Genomic DNA, 21,834 nt, shown 5'->3' with positions numbered 1-21,834 from the left:
ATTTGGCAGTTATCATGTATTCGTAAATCACCATTTCCGTCATCATTTGTCACAATGAAGAAAGTTTAGACAAAATAAAAATCCACCCCTGTAGAATGGATACAATTTTTGTCGATCTTTAGACAATTTCTCCAATATTTGCCGTTTCCATTAGACGTCACAAATATTTGTTTTTCAACATTGCTTTTGATTACTAATAAACCTGGGTCAATGGAAAGCTAATGGTATCCATGGCATTTATGACTTATCAATGTGGGTGACTTAAATGGCACATGATGTGCTAAATGAATCAATGCCCAGTATTGCATTGTTCCTTCAGAAATCCATCTGGTCCTTTTTCACCCATTGATTGCCATTTGGCTGTCATTGAATTTAAATGACAGCCAGTGATAACATCACTGTATACATCTCAAATGCCTGTCATTGTGTTCGTAGGCTATAGGCGTGTATATATTCTCAGTGGCACAGTTGAAGTTTGGATTACACCTGTCATCAACATTAATATCCTTACAGAATAGCAGTGGTTCCATGGCCTGCTCCTCTATGGCTTGATACTGTGTGTGTGTGTGTGTGTGTGTGTGTGTGTGTGTGTGTGTGTGTGTGTGTGTGTGTGTGTGTGTGTGTGTGTGTGTGTGTGTGTGTGTGTGTGTGTGTGTGTGTGTGTGTGTGTGCGCGTGTGTATGTGTGTGTGTGTGCGTGTGTGTGTGTGTGTGTGTGTGTGTGTGTGTGTGTGTGTGTGTGTGTGTGTGTGTGTGTGTGTGTGTGTGTGTGTGTGTGCGTGCGTGCACACTGAACCCACGCTACTCTATAGTACAGGAAGTTTCCCTTAGTAAGATGATGCATCTCAATATCCTTTTCCTGGAAAATGAGTACTATTTTTTTTAAATTAATTAATATGTATTGTTTTGTTTGGCAGGTGCATTCGCATTTATGGGATTTATTCTGTTATTTGATTCGGGGAGCAGAACCTGAAGAGGCTATCCATTCAAAACCTGAGACCAAAGGTTATTGTACAATTTTTCTGAATGAAAAAATGATGGAAAAGCGAATAAACTGTTCAGCCTACACTATACATCATTACTTTTAAGTGGCTAAATAAATAAAGTATCTTTTAAATAATTATTAGGATTATTTCCTATCAAAATGAATTTCAATTGCAAGGCTATTATTTTTCCCCATTCATCTATATGCATACCAGTTTCACAAAGTACATGCACATAGCAACTTTTTCAAACTGGAAAGCCTTCAAATCCGTGCTTATTCCTTTTCACATCCTCATATTTTACACTGACATTTTCTTGAATTATATATTTTTAAAAAATCTGAAATCCAGAAAGAAAACATCTATAGACACAAACCATAATAATACAAATCTGCTGTTTAAAAAAATTAACAAAAGAAATAAAATAATTATGGCACACTCATTTGATGACATCTAATGCACATGCTAAGATTGGCAACAATATGTTGGCATGATGTTCTGTGAACAAATCATTTACATTTGTTTCCCTAGAATTGCTTATAGAAAATAATACCTGATGTCATTTCAAATTGTATCATCTCTGTCTGCAATGATGCAATGGAGGAAAAGCACTTAACTGCAATCATTTTAAGTTAAGGTGAAACAGGCATGCTCACATAATAAAAATACATATCCCCCTTATAATGCTAAGTGTGCATCATTTGGTACATTGTTACCAAGGTGCTATATTATCTTTGTGAGCCGGCAATAAGAAAATGTATAACAAGATCTGTTGGTTCTGGTTAGTATTTCTCTGATGGGACAATTGCCTGGGACAATAAGTATCCATGCTTCATGCTTTGAATCTCTCACAAGAAATGAATGTAATAATTCATGTCCAACAAGTTTGCCATTTCTTTCCAACGCTCCTTCCTCTTCAATCAATCCCTGTGAATCGCTTCAATATATTATATCCTTAGACCAACCAAAAGAAACAAAACAAAAGTGCTAAAATGAGATTTGGTTTGGAGCAGCATTGGAGATGCATTGTACTTGTATATAAAAAAAGGAAAGCTAGGAGTTGTCTGTGTAGACAGGCCAACCCAGTCTGATGATCTGTTCCAATTCAACGTTTTAGCATTTAGGCTAAAACATTGAAATGCAACATGTAGGCTCAGATAGATTTCCTTCTCTTCATGAGTCGGTGATTGTCTGTGAAGCTGTGGAGGCCTGGGGAGACTGAGCTGATGGGCGAGGGGAAGAAGCTGTTCTTTAGGGTGCTGGGAGAGATCTCCTCGATGCGGTACGACACCGAGTGAAAGTACTGGTGGGGGTTCAACTGGGAACTAAAGGAGTTCTGGTGGGAGAAGGCACAGCCCATCCCTCCGCCCCCTATCCCTCCTCCCATCCCTCCCCCACAGCTACCAAACTCATGTGAGTGGTAGTTCATGCAGGAGCATACAGAAGGCAGGTCGGTGACCTCGGCGCAGTACTGGCCCTGCGTTTCCCTGCGCCTCCTCCTGGCACCTCCTCCTCTCCCCAGTGTCTCCTCCTGGATATGGATGATCATGCTGTTTCTGTTCCCCGCCAGCGAGGCCCTCTCCTCGGCATCCCGCCTCTCGTCTTCACTGTTCATGGTCAGGAACCTCAGCACCACCAGGTTGAGGAAGGCTCCTATGACAGTCAGGCCCACCAGGATGTACATGAAGCTGAAGGCCACGTACAGGGGCCTCCGCTGCAGGGCCCGGTTCTTCTGCAGAGCCACAAAGTCCCCGAAGCCGATGGTAGTCAGTGTGATGAAGCAGTAGTAGTAGCTCTGGAAAAAGCTCCAGTCCTCGTAGTGGGAGAAGGCGGCCGCCCCGATGCACAGCGTCCCGATGCAGGAGAAGAACCCCACCGTCACCATGTTCTCCATGGAAACGTCGGTGATGCGCATGCCACAGCACTTCTTGATGCGCTTCAGGAGGGACTTGACGAAGGTGTTCATCCTCTCGCCCAGGCTCTGGAACATGACCAGGGTCAGGGGTATCCCCAGGACGGCATAGAACATGCAGAAGGCCTTCCCCGCGTCTGTGCCGGGAGCTGCATGGCCATAACCTGCAGGGAGACAACAGACCACAGTCACCAGGATGTAACATCAATGGTACAGCACCATGGCCATAACCTGCAGGGGAGAGAAGACAGAGACATTGATCAGGACATAACATCTATGGTGCAGCAGCATGGTCCTAACTTGAAAGAGAGACAACAAACCAGAAACCGGGACCAGTATTTTACTGCCAGGGTTGGGGTCAAATCACTTTTCAATTCAGTACATTCAGAAGGTCAAATAGCCCAATCATTTCCTCAAATGATTGAATTGAAAATAGAACTCAGCCCCACCAAGCCACTTTCCATAAACTTAACTCCCCAGTTTGGCTTCTGGCTTTGTTTACAAATTTGACCCAGTGAAAAATCCCCAAAGCGTCCTGCTGTCCCTCTGCCAACATGGCTATTGAATAAGAGCTAACCCCCACAGATAGGGACAATTTTGAATCAGAGGGCAGCACAGAAATGGGTCCAGTCATTCATCTGAGTCCGCCAAGACATTATAAGGTTGTCCAATTTAGTGCAACTTTCTATTCCTGTCCTGTGAGCTGCAGGGGAGTGTGGGAAACGTAGGAGTTATTGGATGAGGAAGGAGTTGTACATGAGCCAATAATGCTTTTAGGATAAGTAGACTTTATGTTTAGGCCTGTAGGTTCTTACACACACACACACACACGCACACACACACACACACACACACACACACACACACACACACACACACACACACACACACACACACACACACACACACACACGCACACACACACACACACACACACACACACACACACACACACACACACACACACACACACACACACACAAACACACACACACACACATAAATCCAAGGGTGCTGTTCTAAATGCAACCTGTGGTGATAACTAAAGAGGAAATAATAGTGTTTTGTTGACATTCCAGATATGGAATATGATTAGATACAGTACAGTATATGAATGGTTTTGAGTATGAAAGGCCATGCTGAAAATACATTACATTTGTGTAATATATGTCTGCTGTATCTGGCTCAGATACTGTCTCTAGGCCTAACTCACTGTAACCAAATAACACCCACCATTTGTATACATGGATACAGACACAAATGTTTTGACAAGGATGCATTACTCTCCTATTTTTCACAGACCCATTGTAACCTGAACTAGTCCATTGACCTTTGTGTTTCTGGACTATTGATTTCATACATTGCCTGATGGTTGTCCACCCACTCAAGCACATGAGGAATTATTATTTTTATAGACCCAGGACTTGATCTATCTGATTTGCAGCAAGCAGAGAATGGAATTGTACGTGCATCTAAAGTGTGCTCCCGTGACCCTATATGCTTTACCCGTGGAATTCAAGAGTTCAACTTCTTGATGAAAATCAAAGATGGACCATGGGTCAATAGTTGATCTGACTGCATTTGATAAACTCCCGCAGCTTCTCTGGACTAGATTGGGTATTTTTTTAAACTTATTTAGCAAACTAATGGAAGGATAAACTGGTTCGAATATCTATGGTACCCAACATACAGTACCAGTCAAAAGTTTGGACACACCTACTCATTCAAGGGTTTTTCTTTATTTTTACTATTTTCTACATTGTGGAATAATAGTGAAGACATCAAAACTATAAAATAACACATATGGATTCATGTAGCAAGCAAAAAAGTGTTGAACAAATCTAAATATATTTGAGATTCTTCAACGTAGTCACCCTTTGCCAGCTTTGCACACTCTTGGCATTCTCTCAACCAGCTTCATGCTGGCTCAATTAACAGGTGTGCCTTGTTAATTTGTGGATTTTCTGTCCTTCTTAATGTGTTTGAGCTAATCAGTTGTGTTGTGACAAGGTAGGGGTGGTATACAGAAGGTAGCCCTATTTGGTAAAAGACCAAGTCCATACTATGGCAAGAACAGCTTGAATAAGCAAAGAGAAACAACAGTCAATACGGAACATTTCAAGAACTCTGAAAGTTTCTTCAAGTGCAGTCGCAAGCGCTATGGTGAAACTGGCTCTCATGAGGACCGCAACAGGAAAGGAAGACCCAGAGTTACCTCTACTGCAGAGGATAAATTCATTAGAGTTACCAGCCTCAGAAATTGCAATTGTAACAGACACATCACAACATCAACTGTTTAGAGGAGACTGTGTGAATCAGGCCTTCATGGTCAAATTTCTGCAAAGAAATCACTACTAAAGGACACTAATAAGAAGAAGAGATTTGCTTGGGCCAAGAAAAACAAGTAATGGACATTATGAGTCTGATGAGTCCAAATTTGACATTTTAGGTTCCAACCGGTGTGTCTTTGTGAGACGCAGAGTAGGTGAACAGATAATCTCTGCATGTGTGGTTCCCACCGTGAAGCATGGAGGAGGAGGTATGATGGTGTCGGGGTGATTTGCTGGTGACATTGTCAGTGATATATTTAGAACTCAAGGCACACTTAACCAGCATGGCTACCACAGCATTCTGCAGCAATACGCCATCCCATCTGGTTTTGCATAGTGGGACTATGATTTGTTTTTCAACAGGACAATGACCCAACACACCTCCAGGCTGTGTAAGAGCTATTTGACCAAGAAGGAGAGTGATGGAATGCTGCATCAGATGACCCAGCCTCCACAATCACCCAAACTCAACCCGATGGTTTGGGATGAGTTGGACGGCAGAGTAAAGGAAAAGCAGTAAATAAGTGCTCAGCATATGCGTGAACTCCTTCAAGACTGTTGGGAAAGCATTCAAGGTGACTACCTCAGAAGGCTGATTGAGAGAATGCCAAGAGTGTGCAAAGCTGTCATCAAGGCAAAGGGTGGCTACTTTTAAGAATATAAAATATATTTTGATTTGTTTAACACTTTGTTGGTTACTACATGATTCCATATGTGTTATTTCATAGTTTTGATGTCTTCACTATTATTCTGCAATGTAGAAAATAGTAAAATTAAGAAAAACCCTTGAATGAGTAGGTGTGTCCATACTTTTGACTGGTACTGTAGATATACACACCCCTTTGCTATGATACTTCATATTGAGCTCAGGTGCATCCAAATTCCTTTGGTCATCCTTGAGATTTCACTACAACTTGATTAGAGTCCACCTGTGGCCAATTCAATTGTTTGGACATGATCTAGAAAGAAACACACCTGTCTATACTGTATACGGTCCCACCGTTGACAGTGCATGTCAGAGCAGAAACTATACCATGAAGTCCAAGGAACTGTCTGTAGATCTCCAAGAAATTGTGATGAGGCATATATTTGGGGAAGGGCATAAAACAACTTATAGAGTGTTGAACATTTCCAAAAGCACAGGGGTCTCCATCATTGGGAAATTGACAAAATATGGAACTACCCAGACTCTGCCTAAAGCTGGCCGTCCGACCAAACTGTTTGACCACTGTCATGACGTTGGCCTGGGGGTAGGTTTGTGACAGTCATAAATACCTCTTCCCCCCTTTTTCCTCTCTCTACCCTACTGATGTGAAATTTGAAAACCCCTTGGTTAACATAGAGATTCTGGGAACATCAGAAGGTGGGGGGAAATGAACTATATTCAGGTAATCCGACCAATTGAACATATGCGGTGGTACTTAATGAATACGATGTCAGTTCGGTCGTCATCTGAGACATTCTCCTCAATGATAGGATGACAAACTCTACAGTGGGAAGTCTACACATCAGAGTTATTGGATTCACATGGATTTGTTGTTCAATTTAAATGTTTGAATATAAAATTATTGGTGAAGAGATTAAATGTAATTTTAGCTTCCAAATGAGAGATTTGTTCATAAGGTTAGGGCTCTGCTCAATCAGTGGCCCGCCCCTGTGAAGAGACATGGGTTATAAAACTTTTCAGAGACACCCTTCTCGCTCCATTAAATAAAGTCTTGACGAAAATGTAACCTCCTGTTCCAAGTACGTGAGGTCTGCAGCCTCTGCGTTAAAAGGACTAACATGTCAACTTCAGAACTAAGCCAACCTTAGCGTGAGCTTTGGTTGCGAATGGTATGAACTTTGAACTCTTATTCACTACAGAAGTGATACCTCCTAGCCGTTGAGTTAGCAACAGCAGCTGCAAACGCGGGCTAGGAAAGAACAGACAGAGTATCCCGTCTACTACACAACAACGTTACTACAAAGTATCCAATTTACCACCAGAGACATTCTTCAAAGGACTCGGTTGGGCAACACGGCCTTCCATCTACCACCAACCTACTGAAGCGCAGCTCAGGGTAAATATTTATTGCATTTTCCTTTTCCAAGTGGGTGGTAATTTAGATATGCATAAGATACTGTATTTACGATAGCACAGCTTCTCCCATTTGTTCCTCAGTCTTCCCGCTCTTTCACTCAAACCCAGACCCTTTTCTTTTGTGTAACCAGCTGTCATATCTGTTCCGCCCGCTAGGGACGTTTTCCTTTATGACATAATTTGTAATCTAGGTATAATTCATTCTGTGTATATGTAATTCTGTGTGATTAGTTAGGTATTTAGTAAATCAATAATTAAACCAATTTTGTATTGCTGATTCAACTTGTTAGCCAGGGTTCGTGAAGATAACCAAGAATTTACAACTTTCAGATGAGACTGAATTAAGGGGACGATTAAATATTGACTGCTATTGATATAAAATATTACTAGGTCTTTAAGAGTTTATTTGGAAGACAACAGCCCTATAAATATTATTTCATGGTGCCCCGACTCTAGTTAATTACATTTATATGATTAGCTCAATCAGGTAATATTAATTACGGAGAAAGGATTTTATAGAATAGCATGTCATATCACTTAATCCAGCATAGCCAAAGACACAACACCAGGTAAGAAGAACCTTGGTCAGGGAGGTGACCAAGAACCCAATGACCACTCTGACAGAACTACGGAGTTCCTTGGCTAAGATGAGTGAACCTGCCAGAAGGACTACAGTCTCTACAGCACTTCAACAATCTAACAATTTATGGGAGAGTGGCCAGACAGAAGCCACTCCTGAGAAAAAGTCACATGATATCATGCCTTGAGTTTGCAAAAAGGCACGTGAAAGACTCTGAGAGCATAAGAGCATAAGGCAAAAGATGGTGTGGTCTGATGAGACAAAAATGTAACTCTTTGGCCTGAATGCAAAGTGCTATGTCAGCAACAGGGACTGGGAGACTAGTCAGGATAGAGAGAACAATGAATTGAGCCAAATGGCAATTTTCCCTGATGAGAACCTGCTTCAGAGTGCAAATTACCTTAGACTGGGCATGCAAAGATTTACGTTCAAAAAGAACAATGACCCCAAGCATACAACCAAAGCATTGCTGAAATGGCTTCCGAACAAGATTGTGCAAGTCCATGAGTGGCCCAGCCAAAGCCCAGACTCGAATCCCATTGAAAATCTGTGGAAAGACTTGAATATTGCTGTTCACCACAGCTCCCCATCTAATTTAACAGAGCTTGAGAAAATCCCCAAATCCAGATGTGAAAAGTGGATACAGACGTACCCAGGTTGACTCAAAGCTGTAATCGCCGCCAAAGGTGCTTCTACAAAGTATTGACTCGGGTGTGAATACTTGTGTAAATTAGATATTTCTGTATAAAAGTTACAATTCATTTGCAAAAAAATTCTAAAAACACATTTTCACTTTGTCATTATGGGGTATTGTGTGTAGATGGGTGAGAAATATTAGATATTTAATCAGTTTTGAATTAGTAAACAACATTGTGGAATAAGTCAAGGGGTATGAATACTTTCTGAAGGCACTGTATTTATGATTATGTGTATCGTTCTGCGAGGTGAAAAGTTTAGCACTATGAGTGTATCCAGAAATGTTAGGCTGACTAATAGTGCAACGGCAGCTATAACTGTGCCCTCATTCATATCTTTATTTATTCATGTTTCTGCCCCAGTCCTCTCAGTGATACAGTAGCCCTGCGGTATTCATAAAATGAATGAACTGCATTATTAACCCAGAGCCTGGTCTACTGACTACATGTTCTGTCTGAACAAATGAAACACAGTTATTCTGTCAGACTGATTCTCATTTTCCTCCTCAAAGTTTCTTAAAAAGTTTCTACTTCATGTTGGTTGGTATTGTGTTATAGTACCTCTCCCTCTTTTTTAGTTTTTGCCCGTTATCTCTCTCTTTCTGTCTCTTCTCTCTCTCAATCTCTCTTGTGCTCTCTCTCCCACTGCATTTACATATTTAATGGTTGTGTACATCTTGACAATGTTTTCCAAGCAGCCACCAGAGTAGGATAGCTGACTTGAATCTGATGACAGAAAGGTGCAAATCAAAATCTCACATTGTCAGTAGGAATTTGTCTTGTTCCGTTTTGCACCAAATCAATGAACCTCCACAGCTCTTTCTATTTCTCAGACAAAGAGATGTCTGACAGTGTTGTCTGTGTGTGAGCGGAGGGAGAAGTTGAACATCTGCCAACTAGGATTTAGATCAGTTACAGTGTATGGGGGTGTTTTGTTTATGGTGTCTTTATGCTGATAGTAGAATTGTGATACAGTATGCATTAAAATACATTTAGGGCCCCAATGACAACACTGATGTTGTTTTCTCAAAACGACCATATTATTCAGTTTGACAGCATTTACTTTACACCTCTGTTACTTACAGTAGCTAGCTGTAATATAAGATGTTACTAGAGATGTCCTGTATACACTCCATCACCTTGCTGTGCTGCTCCCCTTGCCAATGCTTATTCATCACCTTTAGTGATGTTATTATCCCTTTCATCATCTCTGTGTTCTGTTTTTTAATCAGGTTGGGAGAGAGAACAACCTCTAAGTGATTCAACTGTAAATAGATTTCATGAGACCAAACTGAGAGCCAAAACAAACACAAGTTCTTTGGTATTACCACAGGGACATTAGGTGTTTGGAATTACCACAGGGACATTAGGTGTTTGGAATTACCGCGGGGACACTAGATGTTTGGAATTACCACAGGGACACTAGATGTTTGGAATTACCGCAGGGACACTAGATGTTTGGAATTACCGCAGGGACACTAGATGTTTGGAATTACCGCAGGGACACTAGATGTTTGGAATTACCGCAGGGACACTAGATGTTTGGAATTACCACAGGGACACTAGATGTTTGACATTGCCACAGGGACACTAGACGTTTGGCATTATCACAGGGACACTAGATGTTTGGAATTACCGCAGGGACACTAGATGTTTGGAATTACCGCAGGGACACTAGATGTTTGGAATTACCACAGGGACACTAGATGTTTGGAATTACCACAGGGACACTAGATGTTTGGAATTACCACAGGGACACTAGATGTTTGGAATTACCGCAGGGACACTAGATGTTTGGAATTACCACAGGACACTAGATGTTTGGAATTACCGCAGGGACACTAGATGTTTGGAATTACACAGGGACACTAGATGTTTGGAATTACCACAGGGACACTAGATGTTTGGAATTACCACAGGGACACTAGATGTTTGGAATTACCACAGGGACACTAGATGTTTGACATTGCCACAGGGACACTAGATGTTTGGAATTACCACAGGGACACTAGATGTTTGGAATTACCACAGAGACAATAGATGTTTGACATTGCCACAGGGACACTAGACGTTTGGCATTATCACAGGGACACTAGATGTTTGGAATTACCACAGGGACACTAGATGTTTGGAATTACCACAGGGACACTAGACGTTTGGAATTACCACAGGGACACTAGATTTTTGGAATTACCACAGGAACACTAGATGTTTGACATTGCCACAGGGACACTAGATGTTTGGCTTTACCACAGGGACACTAGATGTTTGGAATTACCACAGGGACACTAGATTTTTGAATTACCACAGGGACACTAGATGTTTGACATTGCCACAGGGACACTAGATGTTTGGAATTACCACAGGGACACTAGATGTTTGGAATTACCACAGGGACATTAGATGTTTGACATTGCCACAGGGACACTAGACGTTTGGCATTATCACAGGGACACTAGATGTTTGGAATTACCACAGGGACACTAGATGTTTGGAATTACCACAGGGACACTAGACGTTTGGCATTGCCACAGGGACACTAGATGTTTGACATTGCCACTGGAAATCTAGTCGTTTGGCATTGCCACAGGGACACTAGATGTTTGTGAGGATATTCGTAACAAATTTGCTTCATAACATTTCATTGCAAAGTCAAAGACAGTAGCTAGCTAGATATCTTTATTCATAGCCTATTTGTAGTGTTTGTTTTTAAGAGAATCATCTCTGGATGGGTTCTTACAGCTATTACATCGTGTACACCTTCTAGCAGCAGCAACCAGCTGTCTTCGTTCCCTCTTGCACATTAAACAGCCTAATTAATATTGATTTTAATGTCTGGAATTATTCCTGGGGAGTAATCAGGTGGTAATTAATTACATTGGCAGACAGAAATGACAATGAATGAATGGACAAATCATATTTGATTTGTGGCGCTAGTTCAAGAGTGTGTTGAAACTAGCTCAACACCGTCTGTAGCCTATTGTGTAATGGCTGATTTATGCTTGATCCGGCAATGCTGTCCGGAGGCTCCGTATAGAGGTGGTGCCTCCGGAGGCTCCATATAGAGGTGGAGCCTCCAGAGGCCCCGTATAGAGGTGGTGCCTCCGGAGGCTCCGTATAGAGGTGGAGCCTCCGGAGGCCCCGTATAGAGGTGGAGCCTCCGGAGGCCCCGTATAGAGGTGGAGCCTCCGGAGGCCCCGTATAGAGGTGGTGCCCCCGGAGGCTCCGTATAGAGGTGGTGCCTCCGGAGGCTCCGTATAGAGGTGGTGCCTCCGGATGCCCCGTATAGAGGTGGAGCCTCCGGAGGCCCCGTATAGAGGTGGTGCCTCCGGAGGCTCCGTATAGAGGTGGAGCCTCCGGAGGCCCTGTATAGAGGTGGAGCCTCTGGAGGCCCCGTATAGAGGTGGAGCCTCCGGAGGCCCCGTATAGAGGTGGTGCCTCCGGAGGCTCCATATAGAGGTGGTGCCTCCGGAGGCTCCGTATAGAGGTGGTGCCTCCGGAGGCTCCGTATAGAGGTGGCGCCTCCGGAGGCCCCGTATAGAGGTGGAGCCTCTGGAGGCCCCGTATAAAGGTGGAGCCTCCGGAGGCCCCGTATAGAGGTGGACATTTTTCCCAAATTTTGAAACAATGCGGAGGGCTTCTTTTATACAGAATATCCCTATACCTCTGCATTGACAATATTGGTTGATGGTAGGTGAGGGAGGGAGGTCCTGTATAAACACAAACTCATTTCCTTGACAACTTCTGCTCAGCTGCTCTGCTCTGCGAAGCAGTGTGTGCTTTGCCCTTTCGGAAACAAGGCGCGCAGCCCACTGAGTACCTCTATCTCCCTCACTCAAATCCACACAGAGGATCTGGCATCAAACCACACGTCCTCTGTACTCAGTCTCACAGAGAGAGAAGGGATGAGGGCCTAGACACATTGGTAAGCTGACAGCATGCACTTCTCTAACGTACAGTGTGAATCTTTAACTAAGACGTTAAGGAACCCACTGACCCCAGAACTGCTGTTACCAATGCCCTTGAACAGATTCAACCATCATTGGGGAGAGGTTGGACATGTCGTTTTTCTGCATTTCTCTCAGTAACACATCAAGTCCTACTGCTGACTAGATGAACCAATAGGACCACTTTATTCTCCTTTCCTCTGTCCCTGCATTTGTTTCTATAATTAAGTTTAATCACAATGTGCAACCATGCTGTTATGTTTTCCTATTGCAGCCATAAATATAGCTTACAGTAAAATATGATTTCATTTTGCAAGATTGTCCAGAGCAGAGGGATTGTTGTCTTAGTAATTACTTGATTTATACAGTATATAGTAGGTCTGTCCTCCTCCTCTCGCCTACTAAAGTGACTGTTCAATGTTGGACACTTGGTTTTGTGTTGCAGTGTTAGACTGGTGATTGGATGCTGTGTTCTATATTGGTGCTAGATTGGATACTATCTGGACTCTGTAATTTGTTTGTCCTGTTATGACTATATTAGCTGTTGTCAAAGAGAACAGACACATTTATTCTGCTGAGCAAAGACCTGTGTGTGTGGGTGGGTGCCTGCGTACGTAGGTGTTTGTGTGTGTTGATAGATGTGTAACAGTGATGCACTTGACAATAAAATACCTGAATAATCCCCCGTGCCTTTACAATTAGCAACTGAATGTGACACTCACAAGACTTCTGTAGAAATCAATGCACACTGTGTTGGTCAACTCAAAGCTTTTCATACCTCTTTAATAATCGCAGTATTATCCAACTTGAACATCATGAAACTAATCCTGTATCTTCTCAACTTTCCTCATATATTTTCAAGGCTAGTTAATAGAGAATAAAATGGCCAGTATTGCAACACAATGCCATACTCCCAACCCATCTCATACTGAGGTCTTGGTGAACCTGCTGTCTCTGTCATTCCTAACCATAACAAATGTATGGTAATGTAGCACAAATGACTGTAAGTTGCTTTGAATAAAATCGTCTGCTAAATGGCAGATATTATCGAGGCCCCTCGTTGGTGTTACGGAGAAGTGTTAGTTACTTGAGTAGTTGTTCAAACAAATCTCTATTAGCTCGTCTGTTCTGGGAGGTTAATTCACCTCACATTATTCCAGTGGCCCGGAGACATTAATTGCCTGTGAGCCATAGAATTATAAAGAAGGTCAGGACAGGGGAGTTAGACCGCAGGATAGGAGGCGGAGCAACAGTCAGACTGGATAACACCTTGTGCACCTCCCTCTGATGACCTGTCACCAGCTGCCACCCTGACACGAGATAACTAACTGTGAGCTAGCTAACTGTGAGTTAACTAACTGTGAGTGAACTAACTGTGAGCTAACTAACTGTGAGCTAACTAACTGTGAGCTAGCTAACTGTGAGCTAGCTAACTGTGAGCTAACTAACTGTCAACTAACTAACTGTGAGCTAGCTAATTGTGAGCTAACTAACTGTGAGCTAACTAACTGTCAACTAACTAACTGTGAGCTAGCTAATTGTGAGCTAGCTAACTGTGAGCTAACTAACTGTGAGCTAACTGTCTGCGGTCCAAAACAGCACCTGCAGAGAAGACCTTCAAACACTCCTTCCATGACTCTGGCCAACTCAATGTTAACATAACGGCCCAGAATGAAGTATCCTTAAATGTATATATTTACTGTAGGTACACATTCATTTATGTGTGTTTGCAGTTCTGGAGAACATGAGAGAGAGGTTGAGAGGAAAGCCAATGGACATTACCTGAAAATAGTATCAATAGCCCTTCATTGCAATCACTGATGCTTGATATGGGAAGTTGAGTATGTGTAGTCTAATGCTTTATGAGTGATGAAGCCTGTGCTTGAAAGTATTTGTTTCATAGATGCATCTAGTTTCTCTGATTAAAGTACAAGAAACAGTATCTGTCATCTATAAGCTTACAGGAAACTTCCCACGGACACAAGTCTATTTTTATCATTTATGCTGAAGCTTCCAACACAGTCTCATACACAGACACCAGTACGCAGACACACACACACGCACCAGGCTGTTAACATATAGACTATCTGCTGTTCAAACATCAAATTTGATCATATCTGTGTCATTTACGTTATCAGATCACCTTGTTGTCTTCACCCACTCACCTGCTCTACCTTTCTCTGCCATCTCCTGTGAGGCACACACACACACACACACACACTGACTCACATATCCTCTAACAACAACAAGGGATAGGATGTTTGACTAATTTCCACCATCTGAACACATGCTGGGGGCAGCATGAAAGTGTTTTGTCTGAGGCCTGATTAGTTTGTCTTTCTCTTGCTGGGTGTCTGGCACTCTTAGACTGATGCTAGAAGGCCCACCCTGAGTTACTAAAGAAACACACACACACAGGTATACGTTGGGGTTGCAAAATTCAAGGAATTTTCAATACATTTTCTGGTTTCCATAAATCCTGGTTGGAGAATTGCGAATTTCCTACTTATTCCCTCATGATTCCAGGAATCCTAGACCAAAGTGGAGCTACTGCCATATTGCTTACACATCAAATGCCTCTAAAAGGCGCTGCATGGTCAATCCGACGTCTGCATTTACGGTGATACGGCCTCTGCAGAAGTCAGGGCATTCATCATTTGGTGCTTCGCAGAGCAGCGTAGAGCTGTTGTATAGGAAGTTGTCAAGGAAGTGAGTTTATGTTTATACAGGAACTCCCGCCCTCACCTACCGTCAACCAATCATGTCAATGCAAAGCTATACGGAGCCCTCCGCATTGTTAAATAATTGGAGGTGCACGGCGATGCAGTACAGAGCTCAATTTGGCCTCCGGAAGTTCCGCAATTGTGTCACACAATCCATACACCGCCTCCTACCACATTTTTGGATCAAGCATAAATGGCCTATAATCCTTTTCAAGGTGAGTGGACAGAACTGTTAAAATGCTTCGAAATTACAAGAAGCTATCAAATAAACTGATACTGGAGGTATTTATGGAAACAGCTCCACAGACAATTAGAATGTTCAGCAATAACAGAATTGGGTTTGGTATTGATGCTCACCAACCAGTGTGGTTGAATATTGATGTGGATGTCAATCATTGTAAAGGTCAGTAATTTGTGCTAAAGTCACGGAGGCTTATAAATTATTAGTAGACAATCTCAACCCAGAATAACATTAAGGATTTTTTTGTATTATTCTGAGGTGAATTAGGTTTTGGATTTCAGAATTCAATGTGAAGCATTTCATTTCAGAGTTCAGTGAGCATACTCTCTCTCTCTGCTTCTGTCTATCACATTCTCACTCACTCACTCACTCACTCACTCACACACTCACATACACACACCCCTACACACACTCACTCATTCACACAATGCCTGCCTCCCTATCCCCCCTACACACTCATTCTAAAACTCAAAGGCAGGAAGTGCAGAGACTTTAAAACCGGTGTAATGTGTGCTCTCCGTCTGGTCTTAGTCAGTACCCACGCTGCAGCATTCTGTATGTTTTGCAGTTGACCAATGGCTTTCTTGGGTAGACCAGACTTGAGATCATTACAGTATTCTAGCCTGCTTGTAATATAATCATGGATGCGTCTCTCTGTATAAGCCTGAGAGAGGAACAGTGAATTTGGTGAAGTTGTTATTTTTCAATAGAAGCTGGAACATATAAAATAGTATATTTTACATACAGAAGCTTTTTATAGTGGATATTTTTGCTCACACTACACACACATGGTCTAATTCTACCTACTGGTTACATGTCTCAACATGCCCATTACCTCACACTTCTGGCTGTTGTGGCACTGTTCACATGGGCTATTTATAGTTCAGCTTTTTACACGGTGACACACACAGGCAATGCCATTCCCTGCTGTGACCTGCAGGGGGAGCTGTGAGCACAGCGTTGATCAACTCCGGGGTATATTTGACTTTCCAAGCTGTGAAAATCCACTGTACTGCAGCCCTCCCGTGTGTGTGTGTGTGTGTGTGTGTGCTCTATTACTACTGTGGCTCTATTTGTTTTTCCAGCCCCTAGGGACACACTGTTTAGTATCACAGACACAAGACACCACTTGTAGAGCACAGCATGCTCTAAACTGCCAGAGCAGTTCTGGTAGAGCTGATTTCACTGTGCCCTGCCCACCACGATGTCTCTGGGGAGGGCATCTATTGTGTTTGTGGTACGCCAGTCTGCTTTTACAAGGCCAACTACAGTACCAAACTACTGCTTCTTAATGAACAGAATGATAAGCTAATTAGGTGGGTGCTTCCATTTTCCCTTGGAAGTATCATTTTTGCATATCTCACTCCCTGAGAGTGGGGTCAGAGCCAGGGATCAGCCATTATTGACAGTGACTCTGGAGCAATTAGAGTTAAGGGCCTTGCCCAAGGGCACATCGACAGATTTCCCACCTAGTTTGCTTGGGGATTTGAACCAGTACCCTTTCAGTTACTGGCCCAATGCACCTAACCAATAGGCTACCTTCCGTCCAAGAGACAGGACATGGATAGGATAACTCAATTATTCCTTCCACTGAGTGTGTAAAACAAAGAACAAAAGGCCCCCCCCATACCTCGTCCAAAGGCATACAGTATACATCTTTTGCCTTGCCCATTCACCTCATGAATGGCACACATACACAATCCATGTCTCAATTGTCTCAAGGCTTAAAAAATCCTTCTTTAACCTGTCTCCTCCCCTTCATCTACACTGATTTGAAGTGGATTTAACAAGTTACATCGATAAGGGATCACAGCTTTCACCTGGTCAGTCTGTCAGGGAAAGTTCCTAATGTTTTGCACACTCAGTGTAGATAAACCTTATAGGAGGCAATGAAGAGCACATTCCGTCCCTGAAAAGTAGTGGCAACATCAACACATGTTGAGTACACAACATGGACCTGACACACCACATAAACACTTTAGAAGAGGAAGATTTGTAATATTCTAGTTCAGAGAAAGTTCTGCGGAAACATGTTTGGTCAGTAACTATATGATGAAAATGAATATCCAATCCAACCAGTGACTTTGGTGCAACAACCCCAAAACCCCTTCTAAATCTTCATACTGTGTTGTGATTGGGCTCTTTTTAAAGCTTATTATTCATTTGATATCTATTTTCTAAAAGTAATATATATGAGTAGGACAATAACCTACAACACAAGGCCAAATCTACACTGGGGTTGCTTTGTGTACCAAGAAGACAGTGAATGTCCTGAGTGGCCTGGTTACAGTTTTACAGTCGCAGTGCTTGAAAAACTAGGGCAAGACTTGAACATTGCTGTCTAGCCATGATCCCCAACATCTTGACAGAGTTTGAAGAATTTTGTAAGGAATAATGAGCAAATATCGCACATTCCATGTGTACAAATCTCTTGTAGACCCACCCAAGAAGACTCACAACAGTAATTGATGGCAAAGGTGATTCTAACATATATTGACTCAGAGAGTTGAATACTTCTGCAAGGACTATATTTTAGTTATTACATTTTTATTCATATTATTATATATTTTTTTCCACTTTGACAGAGTATTTTGTGTAGATTGTTGACAAAATATTTGTATCCTATTTTGTAACCATAAAATGTGAGGAAATCTGAATAATTTTGCAAGGCACTGTATATCAAACCTTATACGTTTTAAGGCAATATGCAATATTTAAAGTGCATAAATCAATATTTAAAATATAACTGCTTCATTTTTATGCATTATTAATATTGGTACCCCTTTACCACCAGTAAGCACCAGTGTTTAAGGATTCCTGCATATTTTAATGTATTTTTTATGAGTACAGTTGAATAAGAACAAGTCTATGTATTTAATGGCATTTGATATGTTCATTTGTTAACATTGTTTCAAGGCTAGGATTGTTAGGGAATAAGGTTAATCCATTAAATAAAAAACTCTCAAAATGGCTACTTGCTGATGTGGTTCCTACTTGTTGTTCATATATCTCAGTACTGGTCCAGACACTTTCATTTGGATTGAGTATTTCTGCCAGGAGATAAGGGAACAGAAGTGCCCTAACACAAGTTAAAGGGTACACTTGTTTGTCCCAACACCTGCAGAGTTCAAGTGTTTAATCACTGTCTCTAACCATAGGGAACCCAAGACAACAGAGGCTAATTGGATGGAAAGGAATCCTGCAATGTTACATGTAAAAAGTACAAGTAACTCCCCACACAGCTACTCTACATACATCTTGATTTCAGGAGAAAACGGCTGCACAGGCAGTAGCCATTTTGCTACACTTTCTTCACAATCTCCATTTCACAGACAGTGAGATAGCGAACTATATCTGCTGTAAACTCAGCACAAAGAGTGAAACAGAGGAGATCTCCTTTGGTAATAGATGTCCGATGCAAGCTGCTCTTTGAAAATGGGGGTGATACTTGAATGAATAGAACATGAAACATGAGTTTGATGAAACGCGCAACATGCTGTGTAGCACACTGCAAGTTTCAAGAACATCCTCACCGTGTGAACATTAGACTGAAGGCTCTTAGGACCAGGGGCCTTATCCACAAAGTGTTTCAGACTAGAAAATTGGTGGTAAGTGCTGAGAATAGAGACATTTTACTCCTACTCTTATGGGTAAAAATAAAAGCTATTGCATGAAGCCTTTTTAGTCATAGGAGTCCCACCTAGTCGACAGATATTGAGGACACCTCATGAGTTGCGTTACCAGCAGATGTCTTGATAATAGAAAACGTCGTCAGTGGTTCCTGTTCTACCATTGAAAGAATGTTTTGATATTTCTATATGATCAACCCATAAATAAGCTAGACCGACATACTTTTGAAAATGATTTCACATGAGCCCTATCTCACATGAAATGCCTGCATACTGTACTTATAACCACGTAAGCTAATAAATAATCACATTTTCCGTTTGATTATTTAACTAACCTACGTCACTTTGTTTCAACTAATCCCTTCGGAGCGCAATAACACCTTAAAAAAATGTGCCTAAAGTAAAGGCATCTAGGGCCTATGTCAACTTTGATTGTGTTCGGTGAAAATGATTGACCATTCAAACATGTTATGCAACATTATCGGCAAGTGATTTGATGCCAACTGTGCCAAAGGCATTTAGAGTTGTTTTAAATGGTAGTGTTGAGTGTGTTGATTTAACGGTAATATTATAAGAAATGGCGCTTTTGGAATAAATAAATAAATAAATAAAAAGACATGATATATGTTATGCACAGCAACATATTAGCAAAGACTTAAGAGTAGGCAAAGTGATCGTGTCAGTCGAATTCTATCAAATGTTTTACCATTGCGACATTTGACAGTCACATTCACCGTGGTTCTCTGAAACGTGCGCAGCTGGTGATGCCTCATAGCAATTGGTTATTCCCAATCATTTACAACAATGTCAAAGAGCATTACTATTTTTCCTTTGCAGTACCTCAAACTGTACTGATTACCAGCTTAGAAACTGTTATGAGTTGATTTTACTCATGGCTCAGACATTGTCTTGGCAGTGTCATATCATCTTAAAGTCGCTTTGTGGATACGAGTCCAGGAGACTCTGGGAAAATTCTAGTCCTCAAAGTAATCAATAACGTCTTAACAAACTGACCAAACAATCGCTGTCAAGACCACACGCAGACACACAGACCTCGCCCCACCAAAAGATCACGATCAAGACCACAACCTCATGGGCAGAACCACACACACACACATACATACACAGACACATACACACACATCACACACAGAGCACCACCAAACAACAATCGCTGTCAAGACCACACTACCCCATTGACAGAAGTCCTCACCAAACAAGCCTTGTCAACAGTAGTTGGAGATGACAGCCACTGAGACACACACTCCCTTCCACGTACGCACACACACAGTACACACACACACACACCAACACCCCAAACAATCCCTGTCAATGTTATGGTCCGGCTCATGTGGCTGTAGGAGATGTCAGCTAAGGAGGGAGGGAGGGACAGAGTGCAGCTGGGAAGTGCCTTTGGCTACCGAGAGCTGTCAATCACGCTGGCAGCAGACAGAAAAGTCAGTGTGTCCACTCTCATCATTCTCCACACTAGATGATGTCATCACGCTGGCAGACAAATGAGATACAGAGGTGGAAATGGCACCCTACTCCTCATTATACTTTCAACCAAGGCCCAGAGGGAATAGGGTGTGTTAAATAATATAATGTTAGAAATAGGGTGTGTTACACAATATAATGTTAGGAATAGGGTGTTTTACACAACATAATGCTAGGAATAGGGTGTGTTACACAATATAATGCTAGGAATAGGGTGTGTTACACAATATAATGTTAGGAATAGGGTGTTTTACACAATATAATGTTAGGAATAGGGTGTGTTACACAACATAATGCTAGGAATAGGGTGTGTTACACAATATAATGTTAGGAATAGGGTGTTTTACACAATATAATGTTAGGAATAGGGTGTTTTACACAATATAATGTTAGGAATAGGGTGTGTTACACAACATAATGCTAGGAATAGGGTGTGTTACACAATATAATGTTAGGAATAGGGTGTTTTACACAATATAATGTTAGGAATAGGGTGTGTTACACAATATAATGTTAGGAATAGGGTGTGTTACACAACATAATGCTAGGAATAGGGTGTGTTACACAACATAATGCTAGGAATAGGGTACCATTTCACACGCAGTCAGAGAATCAGCTGGTGTGGTGTCGCTCCATCAGTCATACCTATGACACATCACCTCTCTGCTGTATAAACGAATAGCATATGGCATGTAGAGACATATGGCCAGGGTGAACACATGACATGCTATTTGACATGATGCCTGACAGGGATGAGGCTTAGAGCTGGGAGTCATGCTGGTCTTATTAAGGAATCTGTAAACGTTTACACTCTGCATGATGCCTTCACACATACCTCCCTACACACACACACACACACATACATACGCACACACACACACACACACAGACACAGACAGACACACTTTATAATACCCACCAAACGCAGCTTTAAATTATTCATATACACTCTTGATTGGAAATCCACCCACAGCTACTACTGTCACCACATTCCGTGAATGAGATGTGAATGTATATATTTTGCGTTAGGAGACACAGAGACCAGGGCTTTTTATAAGAGGACTTCTTTACAATACTGAGGTCTACTCCACATAGCCACACTCTTAGAAAAAAAGGAGAACCCTTTGAAGAACCCTTTTTGGTTCCAGGTAGAACCCTTTTTCCATCCAAAGAACCCTTTTGGAACCCTTTTTTTCTAAGAGTGTAGTTGAGTGA

The 21,834-nt window shown here is 41.9% G+C and overlaps 1 protein-coding gene across 1 annotated transcript in view; it reads right to left on the bottom strand.

Annotated features, from left to right (window-relative positions):
• Positions 1-739: 739 nt before the first annotated feature.
• Positions 740-21,834, bottom strand: part of LOC112265901 (potassium channel subfamily K member 9-like) — a 38,317-nt gene continuing 17,222 nt past the window's right edge. Inside the window, exon 2 of the mRNA XM_024443431.2 lies at positions 740-3,058. Within this exon, the coding sequence (XP_024299199.2) occupies positions 2,136-3,058 (923 nt within the window). The 3' untranslated portion in view covers positions 740-2,135. The remainder of the gene's footprint in view (positions 3,059-21,834) is intronic.

The sequence above is a fragment of the Oncorhynchus tshawytscha genome, linkage group LG13 (genome assembly GCF_018296145.1).
Source record: "Oncorhynchus tshawytscha isolate Ot180627B linkage group LG13, Otsh_v2.0, whole genome shotgun sequence".
In the NCBI taxonomy this organism is placed as follows: Eukaryota; Metazoa; Chordata; class Actinopteri; order Salmoniformes; family Salmonidae; genus Oncorhynchus; species Oncorhynchus tshawytscha.
The sequence above is the reverse complement of the archived record's forward strand: the minus strand, read 5'-3'. Positions and strand labels throughout refer to the sequence as shown.